We start from the raw sequence: 12,842 nt of genomic DNA, 5'->3' as shown, positions 1-12,842 counted from the left end.
CGGGGGTGAGGTGGGCTGGCCCCAGGTGTTCCCGGCGCTCGCGGAAGAGGGCATTGGGAGAGGCCTGAGTTGCCAGGAAGGCTTCATAGATTCAGCAGAGGCTGAGCTGGGCCCGGCAGGGTGGGTGGATTTTGAAGAGTTGGAAGTCAAGTTGGAGACATCCCGGGAACTCTGCCTCTGTGGGAACATGGTGGGGTGTGCACTGGAAAGTACTGCTTCCGCGGCCCGCGAGCCGCTCTCTGCACCCTCCCCCCAGGCTGGCTGTGCTTCCAGGCTCCGGCGCGCATGTACAGAAGGACTCAGTGCGCGGCCTGGGGGGCTCCGTGGGCTGAGCGTCCGACTCTTGATTTCTGCTCAGGTCATGGTCTCAGGGTCCTGAGACTGAGCCCCAGGTTCGGCTCCGTGCTCAGCACGGAGTCTGCTTGTCCCTCTCCCTCTGCTGCTCCCCCGTACGCTCTTTCTTCTCTCTCGTAAATAAAATCTTAAAAAAATACTCAGCGCACCTGCACTCTACTCTTGTTCATCTTCCCAGACTGATTGATTTACCCAGGAGAGCACCTGTTCTTCTCCGTGGCGGTGTTAGAGTCCAGCGTGCGGATGTAACGGTGTTTTAATCATCCCCTGTTAATGGACACTCTGACTGATTCTCGTTTTTCCTAAGACAAGGCTCAGATGAACACCCTGTGAGTCATCCCTTGCAGATGTCCCTGAGGAAGGGATTTCTTCAAGGGAAGCTGCTTCTCGGACGTTATCTACCTTTCCACATTAACCAACCAGGGGACACCGGGCGGCTTAGTCGGTTAGCCGTCTGACTTCTGGTTTTGGCTTAGGTCCTAATCTCAGGGTTAGAAGTTGAGCACTGTGTTGGGCTCCCTGCTGGTGTGGACCCACTTAAAATAGAAACAGAAGAAACAATTCGAGCGAGAAAAAGTTCTCTTCATATGCATTCTGACCAGACGGAGAGAGTAGGCTCGTCAGGACTAGGTATTGCTCATTTGAAACTGAATGTAATTTGTGACAGATTTTCTTGTTCTAATGATGGAGTTCTTTAGTCGCCGTTGAGAGGACGTGCCTATGAAGACGGGCATTTCTTAGGAATGGCTACCTGTGTCAGCCGTGCTTGGTTCCTCTTTTGTGAATTCTCCATTTTGCATAGATGGCTCATTCTTTTTTCTGTGTTCTTTCTGTATTAGTGATGTTCACGTTTTTGTATTGTACGTTGTGTGTATTTTTCAAGTCTGTCATATTTAAAAAGATTTTATTATTTATTCGAGAGAAATTTATTTATTTCAAGGGGGGAGAGGCAGAAAGGGAGGGGGAGAAGCAGGAGCCGGACCTAGGGCCGACCCCAGCACCCTGAGATCACGACCCGAGCCGAAGGCGGAGGCTTAACCCGCTGAGCCCCCCACGTGCCCCAAGTCTGTCATTTTTTTTTTTTTTAGTATTATGGTGGCTTTCACCATAGTCATTTCAAACTTTCATACAGTTTGTTAATCTTACCTGTAGTTCTCAGATACGTGATTTGCCGGGAAGGCCCTTCTCCCATCAGAAAATAGCAAAATACTCATCTGTGTTTTCTTGTGTTTTTTTTTAATTCACTTGACAGACAGAGACCACAAGTAGGCAGAGAGGCAGGCAGAGAGAGAAAGGGAAGCAGGCTCCCCGCTGAGCAGAAAGCCTAATGCAGGGCTCGATCCCAGGACCCTGAGATCACGACCCGAGCCGAAGGCAGCGGCTCTAACCCGCTGAGCCACCCAGGTGCCCCTTCTTGTGGTATTTTTATCCCTCCTTCATACACACACGTGTCCACGTGTCCACACGTGCACGCACACATGCACTGTTGAGGTCTTTGGGTCTTTACTCGCTTAGAAATAGTTTTCATGGGAAGACTCAGGGTCTGATTTCCTTTTCCGGAGACCCATGGCGTCCTGCTCGGACGGGCCCTCGATTTGAGAGGCGGCGGGACTCCTGCGTCGGTGCAGGTGGATGCGGCCGTTCGTCTGCGCCCCGAGCTCCCAACCTGGCCTTGCCCCCCGGGGCCGGGCTCTCCAGCGCTGCGGCCCTCGCCGGCTTGCTTTGCAGGGGCCCGTCCTGTCCCGCACTCCTCCCGCAGTGTGACCGGCTGCTCTAGGCCTTTGGTCTCCCAGAGGCGCTTCGTGTCCCCTCGCCAGCTGCAGGACACACGGTACGGCCCAGCGGCGTCTCCCGGGCTTGGCGCCGGACAACGAGAGCTTCCGCGTGGCGGCGGCCAGCTCGAGGTGTCCGGCCCGGTCCGGGGGCGGGTTTGGTCGCGGGTCCGCTGTGTGCGGCCGCCCTCCGAGCCGCTCTCCCTCTGCCCCGGGCTTCGGAAGTGGCCCATCAAGTGTCTGCTTGTGACCACGGGCCCCTCTGATCCCTTCTTCCCCTGGTGGCCAGGGCTTCCTGTCCGGTGTCCCGTGGACTTGGGAATGTCCCCTTCCGGTCCCCGTTCCCGCAGTAGTTTCTCCTCCTCTGTGGGTCTTTCCTCGGTGCGCATCTCAGGGAAGGCTCCCCGGGCTGAATTTCCTTCCCACCTTCCCCGGCTTCTGTCCCGACGCCGTCCTGCACCGGCTCGCAGTTCTCTGCGCGCCCGATGCCCTCGGCCGCGCCCTGACCGCTGCCCTCGAAGTTCTCCTTAGTGGGGGGGGGGCTTGGGGTTTCCTGTGTGTCTCCACGTCCCCGAGTAAAAGCTTCAGTTTGCTTTCTCTGGGAGTGTCCGTTTTTTGGTCAAGCTCGGGTCTGTAAGAGTTTGCTTGCTTTGCTGCTGGCGGGGCAGAGCTGTTGATTTGGGAATGTTCTGGTGTCTGCCGGTCCTGCCCAACTCAGCCCCCATCGCCGCCTCCCTGCCTGGGCTTCCTCCTCGGGCTGGGTGGGGGCTGGGTGGGCACAGCAGCCCCAGCCTCACGTCTGACCCTCACAACCCGTCGAGGGAGCAAGAGATTGTTGCCCCCGGAAGATTTCTGAAGAACGAGGAGGGGCTTTCTCCTCGGTGGCCCCCAGCTCCCCTGCTGTCTTCTCCGCGGCTCAGATCGGGTCCCAGGCCCATCACGGGGTCCCTCGTGGGCGAGGGCGGGGCTCAGCTCTGCGGCAAGCCGTCCGTTCCAGCTCCGGTGGCGCGTTCCGCTTCCCCTGGGCTGACCCCCCCCCAGTACCGGGTTGTGGGGAGGGGTGGCGGGGTGGGCTGTCACTCTGTGCGACTGGGGTTCTGCTAGGAAGGTGGAGGGGCAGACAGGCCCCAGGGAGAGTCTACGCCGCACATCCAGCAGAACGGCCCCGTGACTTTCCCATCAGCCCAGCCGAGCACCCAGATGTAACTAGGAGGTGTCCTGACGGGCAGCTGTGCTTTCATTCCTGGAGTAAATCCCGTGGGCCCGTCTCTGAACATCTGCTTGTGCTTCGATATGCGTGGATCTCGTTTTAGACCTTTTGTCCGTATTTGTGAGTGAGACTTGTCTGGGTCACAGGAAGCTCTTTTAGTAATGGGAGTGACTACAGTGGAAAGATTCTGGGATGTGAAGGTCACTCAGTTCCTGGGCCGCTGTGGCCGTGTCACCTAGCCTCTCTGAGGCTGCTCCTCAGTGACACGGCCGGGACAGCCCTGTTGGTCTCGGGCTGCCGTGGGGAGTACATAGCACCCGTGAAGGCAGCGGGTTCAGGCTGAGGCTGGCACAGACCCAGAGCTCCGTCCCGGACGGGTGTTCAGGACGCTTGTTTGTGAGCTGCTTCTGGGAGGAGATAGGGTCGGAGAATGCTAACAATGGAGATTTCTCCCGGCTTTCTTCCTGTAAACCGTAATCAGAAAACAGCCTGTGCAGGAGAGGCCCTGGGAACATGCCGGTAAACATTACATTATTGTGTTCGGATATTAGGTTCCTGCTCTTCGTAATATCCTCAGGGTGCGGGGGAAGATTCGCTGTTTTCCGAGATTCTGCAGTAAAGTGCGAGTTATTGCTGGTTCCGTCCTCCGATTATTCTGTACTTATTTTACTGAGACTGTAGTAATTGGAAAAAGATTAGATGTCAGGACTTTGTATTTTGTTGATTATATTACCAAAGTCTCTTTAATCGTTTCTTTTATGCCTGGCATTAATCATGAGCTCCTGTTAGAAGTGCCTAATGGTGGATTCCTAACTTCAAGGAAAGAAGTAATTACTTCGGTGTCTGTGGGATTGACTGAGTGTTGATATACCTGCAAATTGAAACGTGTTCTCTAGCCGTTCGGGGCACCGGGCGGAGACACTGGGGAGGCGCACAAGGTCCGCTGGACGGCAGGGGCCGGTCCCCTCACCACTGTGTCCGGGCGGAGCCCTCTGGTGCCCTCGGGTGGCTCCACACCGGCGGCTCTGAGCCCCTGTGCCCCTGGCCAGCCCTGCGCCACTGTGGGTACTTGTGGGGACACTGTATTAGTCTACCTGGAACCACATGGCACAGCGTGAAGACAGGTGTATCTCCGTGACACAAGCTCTTCAAAAGCAGCCCCGAGTGAAGCACCTCGTGTTCGCAAGCAGTGAGTGGTGAGGGGAGACGAGGTGCAGGAGCAAGGGCGCACCGGGCGGGTGTTGGCTGTGGGGACAGGTGCTGGTGGGGGCAGTGGGAGGGAAGGAGGGGGTGTATGGAGGGGAACCGTGCCCCGGGGCCTCAACTGCCCCAGGGAGGAGGGTGTGCGGTGCCCTACCTGTCCCGTGGTGGCTCCGGGGACACTTGCTATGCGTGTAGCCACTGCGCACTTCGTGTCGCTTCAGTGTGGACACTTAGCTCCGCTGGGATGGAGGTCGCTCGGCGTCTCTGGCGTACTGAGAAATGTAGGAGGAACCTGAAATCCTTCTCACTTAGCCTCGCTCTGGTTTCCTTTACGAGGCCCCTGTTGCCGCCGGAACACTGACGGAGCGAGTCCAAGCCTCGTGGGGAGTTTGCTGTTCGTAAACCTTGTTTTCTTTGTCCCTTTCTTGTCCACAGAGGAATTGCGGAAGTTGAGCTGGTCCGGAATCCCGAAGCCGGTTCGTCCGATTACCTGGAAGCTGCTCTCAGTAAGTGTCCGGGGGCCTCCCCCAGCGCAGCCTGGCCCGAGTGTGGCCCTAACCCTCACCCCATCTTTGCGGCCGGGATCTGGGCCTTTGCCTGAGCTCAGGTGACATTTCCCAGTCTTTGCTTCATTTCAGGCTTGGTTTGACAAGGCTGGCAGAAAAGGAGGGTAAGTAATCATTTGTGACAGCTGTACTCTTTCTCTCTGGTTTTATTATTCTAAAATCTTCGTAATATTTTCAAACCTGTGATAGAGAAAGGACCCTTCTTAGAAGACTATTTTGATTCTTAGGAATCCGTCCCAGTGAAATATGTCTGACCAGTTTTTTGGTTGTTTGATGTACTTTAGTAGGGATGTAAGGGGAGAAATGGGTGCTTCAGTGTCTGTGTTTCCATGATGGAGGCTGGGGTTCTGGCTCCTTACTCGGCTCTAAGCTGCCCGACTGTGGACACGGCTGGAGAAGGCCCGGTGGGCGGCGGGGGTGGCCGTGGTCTTCACTCGGGTTAGTACCGGAAGTGAGCTTGGCCCTGCTGAAAACTTGGGAGTAGTTTATAGACAGCGTTCTTCTCTTTTCTTTTTTAAATCATTTTTGGAGCTAAATCAGTAGGGAACTCGAAGTGTTTACTCTGAATTGGGTCTGACTTCCAGTATTTAAAAGACTTTCTTGCTAATGAGTCTTAATAAATTTGCAGCTTAGTATCTCATAATCCTAAATGCAGATGCCTCTCAACAGTGAATATTTATTGATTAAATATTCTCTTGCAATTAAAATTAGACCTGCTACAATTGCTTATTTTACAATTGCTTTCTGTTTGGTGTCTGTTATTTTAAGTATTCATATCTACTTTTCCAAATGTCCTCTACAATAGCTTACAAGCTTTTTTGGTAGAGCTGTGGGAAGTTTCGGCGATAATTTGTTTAAGAGCTTACAGTGCAGTTTTGTGTGTATCTGGGTTGTGCTGCCTTTGGGTGGGAAGCCTTCACGAATGGTTCTGTCCCGTTCCTTTCCTTCGGCTCTCAGTCTGTCTGCGTTGTCCTTGAGCTTCCCTGTGTGCGATGCCCAGTGGCCAGCTGGGCAAGCGTGTGACCTGGGATTCAGTGGGCAGGGGAGCGGAACGGGGAGGAGACGGACGCTCTGCTCTGTTGGTCTGAATGGGAGGGCGGGTGCGGTGGGCAGCGTCTGTCAGGAGTGTTGGGGATGCAAGGGAAGGGACGTCTGGGCGTCTCGGGCACGTGTGTTCGTGTAACCCGTTAACCGCAGGGGGCCCCTTGCCCCGAGACAGAGGGGAATCAGATCCCAGGCATCCCTGTTAAGAGGGGCTGGGGCAGGTCAGGGCTGCCGTATGGGCTGGGATGACAGGCTTGGATGACAGTGGGGGGGAGGGTGCACGGGGCATCGGAGGGGAGCGAGGGTGGCCGCCGAGCAGGGGCGTGCGTGCCGAGGCTGAGCTTCCCCTTCGCGGGGTCTGCAGGTGTGACAAGGTGGGAGGCTGGGGACTGGGAAGGACAGAGATGAACTTGTCTGTTCTGGCCTCTTTTAGGCTTGGGTTGATGGATGAGTTAAAAGGAAGTACTGGGGCCCATGAGCAAAAAACCTGTCTTTCCAGAGTGGCCCGGGGGCAGGGAGGGTGTCACCAAGAAAGGGAGTCGCGGTTCCCGGGCAGTGCAGGCTCCTGTGGATGGCAGGCCAGGCTTCTCGGGGACGGGGGGTGCTTCTGGATTATCTCGAAGGATGCGTCGGTGTCGTTGGGTCCGGGAGATGGGGGAGGGCGTTCAGCCTGTGGGATGCAGCTGGGGTTGGATGGGCAGGAGCCGGGGTGAGCTGGCCTCCAGGTGGCAGACGGACTGCTTAGATTAGGGCGGGGGTGGGGAACTGGGAGTGGCTAGGGACAGGAGCGGTCAGGACGTGAAGGGCTTCAGTGAGGCGCCAGGAGGCTGTTTCTGGAGTGGGAGAGCCGGGACCCTCTTAGAAGGTCTTTTGGCTGGTGCCTTCATTCATTTGATCAGCATTTCTCCAGCACGTTCTGTGTCTCTGGCACTGTGTTTGGTGCTGTGAGATAAGAAGGAAAGAGGACCAAGTCGCTGTTCCTTATGCGGGCTGCAGAAAGAGAGGTGGTTCCTGCCTTTCTCTGTCTCCCCAGGACAGAGTGGGGTTTCCCCACATGGGAAGGCGCCCGCTCACTCAGGAGAACTCTCTCCCTGCTCCGCCCGGGGCTCTTCCTGGGCCTTTTCGCTTGTCTCAGAGCTTCTGTCCATTGCTTGCTGTGCACTGGGCTGTGTCTGCGCGTGGGCCCCCTGCAGAAGCGGGATCTCTGAGTGCAGAGCTGCAGGAGCAGATGGGTTGGTGTCGTGACCCCAGTCTGGCACCAGGAGGGGCCTGTCGGAAGGGGGCGCTGGGCATCTGGGACAGGGAAACCCCGGGCAGGGAAGGTGGGGCAGGTGGGTGGGACTCAGGCTGCCACAGTAGGAAACGGCTGCTTCTTCAGCACTGTGCTCACTCCTCATTCAGGGGCGGGTGCTCACATGCCTCCACAGTGCTCTGGGCCCGCACCCGTGAGCCTTCAGACGCCCCCAGACAGCCCGGGGAGACAGGCCCGTGCACAGTCATTCTGCACAGTGCTGTATGCCCCGAGGGTAAGGATGGGCTCTGGGCATCCAGGGGCAAGGAACCCACCAGGTTGAGGGATGTGAGTCAAACAGGGGCATGGACCGGCTGGGAGGAGGAGGTCAGAATGGTGGGGACCGTCATCTCCTGTCCCCTAATGCGGACCCAGGAGCTACCGTCTAGCTGCTGCTTCTCTCCTGGTTCTTCCCAAGCAGACGTCTTGAGCACATTTTCTGTAACAGAAGATTTGGGGAGCACAGTGAAGGATGCTAATCAATTATTTCTGATGTGGTGAGTGTTTGCCATGCATCTGCCCTTGGCCACAGGCCCTTTGCAAGTGCTGGGCCACAAAAGGATCTTGGAAAATGGTGGGGAGAAAACGCAGCATGCATTTCAGGGTCATGGAGGTGTGGAGAAGGGTCCCACAAATTGCGGTCACCTCTCAGTCACTCTCGGAATCTGAGGCTTCATATTCCTCTCTCCTGGGGAACTTTTGCAGATCTTGGTGTCTGGGCCCACAGAACACACTGGAGCCTTGGGGGTAGACTGAGGCATCAGGCTTTGTGCCGATGGCAGACTGCCCCAGGCTGGGTAGGAGCGGGCGCGACGGAAGCAAACACAAAGTGGTTTTGGGCTCTGGGCCGCCCCTCTTGACTGCAGTATTTTCATTCTGGTTGCACGTCAGTGTGTGGGGAGCTGGGGGAACTACTGATCTCTGGGGTCCCCGGGGATTCTTACGTGTGCCCAGGGCTGGAGCCAGCTGTTCTAGAACGTGTGGGTTCCATGTGGGGCAGGGCAGGGCATGCACTGACCAGCCCGGAGATAGGACCCACTGAAGGCGGTATGCCCGGGCCGAGGTATCTGGCTTGACCGAGCACGCACTGTCCCAGACGCTCGGTTGAGCCGGTGGGGCGGGTGGCTCGGCGCAGCCCTTCACTTCTGGGACCCTGAACCCAGGACCGAGGGGAATCTGTCATTTTGTCCAGTTGAAAAAGGCAACCGAAGCTGCACTTGGCAGGGAGTCTGCCACAGGACCCGGTGAACTGGTGACTTTTCCCCCGTCGGTGCACGATTCGTCCTTAGCGCGATCTGGTGGTCTGTTGAAGGCTCTGTTCTTAATGGATGACTAGGAAATCTTCCTTAATGGAGAGGGACGGGAAACCTGGCTCTTGTCATTTACGGAGGGCTAACATGTACTCTGGTCCAGGACGTGTTGTTAAACCACCATTAATGCGATTCAACATCTAAATTCCATGCAAGCACAGCAGTAACTTCTTAGAAATGAGTGCTGTAGAAAATCGCATTTTTGGCTCATTTTAAAATAACTATTTCAGAAACATTGAACAAAAACTAATTAAATGTCACATTTATGCTGGTGAGCAGAATGGTTAAGAGTGGTCTGTGAGGTGCTGGCATCACCCTGTTTTCTCATGGTGTGTCGAGGGGGGTTCACACTTGACCCCGCGGTGGGGAGCCCCTCGAAGCGTGTGTCACGGGAACAATTTTGATAAAGTGTATGCAGGTATTATTGTTTTACATTTATGATTAGTGTTTTTATAGCATGCTAATATGGCAATTAAGTTTTCTGTAGTTCTGTCATTTAGAATTCATTGCATACTTGAATATGTTTCAGTCGCATAATTTCCAGTCTGGCTTAATTATCCGAAGGCCCCAACATGCACACATGTGTTTTCCTTTAGGGATGGGAGTATCAGGAGTGAGTGGGGCTTTTATCGCCTCTGTTCCTGGTACGACGTCCTGGCCTTTTAGAATTTCTGTTTTTAATAAGTGAAGTTAAAATCTGGGGGTAGGGAGAAGGGGTGAGTCTTTGTTCAGGGTCACTAAGAAGCCCGTGGTGGCACCACGTGTGATGGCGGAAGGCCGCCCACACTGTCCCAGGCTCATACCCTTCGCTGCCCCACGGCCCTGGGTGGAAGGCGGCCCGGGCCTGGCACGTGGGTCCCCCACTGGCTGCTGCACATGTGTCCCCGCTCGTCACCTGCCACTGCTCTGGCCTTGCCGTGAGGCAGCCTAAACATGCTGCCCGAGGCACTCGACGCAGGCGTGTGACCTTTCTCAGGGTACCTGCTGTGTTTCTCCCTCGACACCGCTGTGTTCTCCAGCACCAGGGCCGACTCCGGACTGATCCAAAACCAGCCCAGAACTGCGTGCTGATACTTGTCGCACGGTAGCTCAGACCTCTTCCTCCGTGGGCCCCCAGGGCTGGGGCGCTCCTGGGTATGGTGGTCCCACAGCACAGCACAGCACGGCAAGTCTGCACCGAGTATCTGTGCTGGGCCCTGCGGGACTCTGAGCGTGGGGGGCTCGGCGGGGCGAAGACCGCACAAGCGCAGGGCAGGAACTCCAGCCCGCTGGAGCTCAGGGCTCTAGCTCAGGGCTCCCGCCGGTGCATCAGAGTCACGGAGAAGCTCCTGGAGTGGCCGGGAGTGGGGGCGGGGTGGAGAGGTTGCCAAGGTCAGAGTGGTGCCTTGGCGGAGGGCGGGCAGGTGCAGCAGGACGTGTGTTCCAGGCTGGCGCACCCCGGGAGAGGTGTGCACTGGGCTCCATGCCTGTGTGCGGCTGCGGTGCTGGGAGCCGAGCTCCTGGGATGACGGACGCGTGCCGCGACCACCCGTTCTTGGGCTGCTCCCACGTCGCGGGGGTGGGGGAGGCACCGTTGTCAGGGAACGGCTGCCTGCGGGCCCTTGCACACAGACTGGGAGGGGCGGCAGCCCTGCTGCCAAGGTCAGGGGCCACTCTGCTGCTGCGGCCTGGGACGCACAGGGCTCTGTTGCAGCGGCTCAACCACGCCTGCTGGCACCCAGCAGCCCGCCTCTGAGCCCCAGGCCCAGGTAGCGGGAGTTCAGAGAGAGGCCCTGACCTCGGGAGCCAGAGCCGCTGGCGCCAGTGTGGGGAGGGCGTCTGCCTCTGGGCCGGGCCACAGTCAAAAGCCTTGGCCGCTTCCGGAGCTCCCTGTGCGGCCGCGCTCCTGGTGCCAGCCCGGCCTGCGAGGGTGCGGAGGCCCTGGGACTCGCACGGAGCTCCGGTCGGGGGCTGTGTGTAGATGACTCCATAGGGTGGGGCCTTGTTCCCGGAGTTTCTGTGAATTGAGCCAGGTGCCCAGAAGAGGGCTGGCCGCGCTGTGTGCTCAGGCCCCGTGACCCTGGGTTGCTGACGAAACTCCTGAGCCTTGTCCTTGCTCTGAGTGGAATAACATCCGTGGGCCCCTGAGCGGGACTGACGGCCGTGCCGTGTTTAGCCCGGTGCCTGGCGAGCAGCCTGGCTCCTCAGCCTGTGGCCGCGGCGACTTCAGGACGGGTACGTGAGTTTCTCCAGGAGATGACGGGCCCTGAGGTAGTGGCAAGGTCAGGTAGGCACAGTGGGTCCCGGTGGTTCTCGAACCAGTGGTCTCCGAAGGCGTCTGTGATGTGATGACACTGTGTCCTCTGTCAGGTCTCGCCGGCCCTGGAGTGGCGGCCCCCCAGCAGGGGCAGGGCTGGGTACCCGACAGAAAGAGCGCCCTGAGTTGGGTGATGCGGCTGCGTGTTCCGGATGGAGCTGGCTGCAGAGGCCTGATCGGGGAGGCACTCGGGCAGGGTGCGGGCCCCACAGGAGGTCACCACTCACCCATGGGGGGTCCGGGCATGGTCTGAGGTGAAATGTGTGGGCACTGAATGTTGGACACAGGAAATTTTCTTACAAAGGAATGAGAAAAACTCATCATAAAGGAGTAATAGAAGGGGCTCCATTGAGGTTAGGAACTCGTCTTCATTAATGGGAGGGCGGGGTGTCTTGGGTGCCGTCGGCCACGGCGAGCGCCAGGCTGGCGGCCAGCAGCACCAGCATCCCGCCGCCGCAGCGCTCACTCCAGCATCAGCCTGCGGGTGGGCGCCATCCGGGCAGGCGGGGGAGGCGCCTCCGCTGCGGGCCGAGGCCCGGCGGGCTGCTCGAGGGCAGCTTGAGCGCGGGAGCTAACGGAACCGCCTGCCTCCCGCAGCCCGCTGTCTCCGCTGCGCGTACTGCTCTGACAAGAGCTCTTACAGCTCTACAGCTCTCCTCTCTCCGCCGACTCTCCTTCTTCTGCCTTCTTCTTCCTCCGGCAGCTCTCCTTCTATTGCCTCCGACAGCCTTTATGGGGGTGGTTGAGCCCTGCTGCTATACAGGTGGCCCGTTGAATCCCAATTCACCCCAGTGGATATACGCACTCCACCCGGCCTGCCCCGCCCCTACATCCGGGGTCCACAAGCAAGTTCTTCTGGGAGGAGCAGGCCCTTACAGGGATGACCTCTAGAGGACGGGGCGACACTTGCACACGCATTTCACCGATGAGGACACGCAGTGGCACCTGTCGGTCTTCTGGGAATTACAGATTAAAGCTCCCTTCTAACCGCTATCTCGCAGGCCCACTGGGACGGCTGAGATGAAGACTGAGGGCACCAGTGTCGGCAAGGGTGGGGACAGTGGGTGCCTGCGTGGGCTTCCCGCGGGAGTGCAGTGGCTCTGGAAAACTGCCGGAGGGTCTGTGAAAGGGAGGCACAGCCGGGTGTCCTCCTCGGTGTGTATCTAATGAGATGCGTACCACGGGTCATGAAGGACAGGAACCGAGTGTTTATAATAAAGTGGTAGTGACCCGAATGTCTGTCAGCGGTAGAGCGGGTTTTGTACGTGGGAACACGCAGAGCTGCTCCTAACGTGTCGCAGAAATGAGCGACTTCTTCAAATGTAACGTTGAGTTTAAGTGGCCAGACAGGAAAAACGATCCCGCTTATACGACGTTCAGAAGTCGCAGAGGGCGTCAGCGGCCGGGGTTCTGGCTCCAGGGAGGAGCTGAAGGGCAGTGATTGGGAGGCTCCCAAGGGGCCTCGAGATGGCGTCAGTTCGCGGTGATTCCGCACACGTTCTGCTTCGGTATCTGTTTATTAAGGAGAAGCTTAATGGTGTGACCCAAATGTGTTAAAACAATTGTGTGCAAGAGTGTACTTGAGAACAGAATAGATGGTTATGGAGGCGCCTCCAGGAAAGAAGGGGAACAGAGGCACCCGCACAGCTGAAAAGTGGCTGGTTTCAGGCCCACGTCACGGTCAAGGCCATGGCTCTGAGCTCAGCCCTTCACCGTGCGCTTGCAGCCTGTGCTTCTCCCGAGCGGTCACAGGGTGGCTGCCACAGTTTGTCTCTGTGCCTACGCTTTATTAGTAT

At 57.5% G+C, this 12,842-nt stretch overlaps 1 protein-coding gene across 5 annotated transcripts in view; it reads left to right on the top strand.

The window, feature by feature from the left end:
* TBC1D22A (TBC1 domain family member 22A) overlaps positions 1-12,842 on the top strand; it is a 299,948-nt gene that overhangs the window by 84,815 nt on the left and 202,291 nt on the right. For all 5 annotated transcript variants that reach the window (XM_082739616.1, XM_082739615.1, XM_082739618.1 and 2 more), the window contains one exon: positions 4,975-5,045. In XM_082739616.1, coding sequence (XP_082595742.1) covers positions 4,975-5,045 — 71 coding nt within the window. The remainder of the gene's footprint in view (positions 1-4,974; positions 5,046-12,842) is intronic.

This window comes from Mustela nivalis (genome assembly GCF_964662115.1).
Source record: "Mustela nivalis genome assembly, chromosome: 7".
In the NCBI taxonomy this organism is placed as follows: Eukaryota; Metazoa; Chordata; class Mammalia; order Carnivora; family Mustelidae; genus Mustela; species Mustela nivalis.
This window is presented reverse-complemented; position numbering and strand designations above follow the sequence as displayed.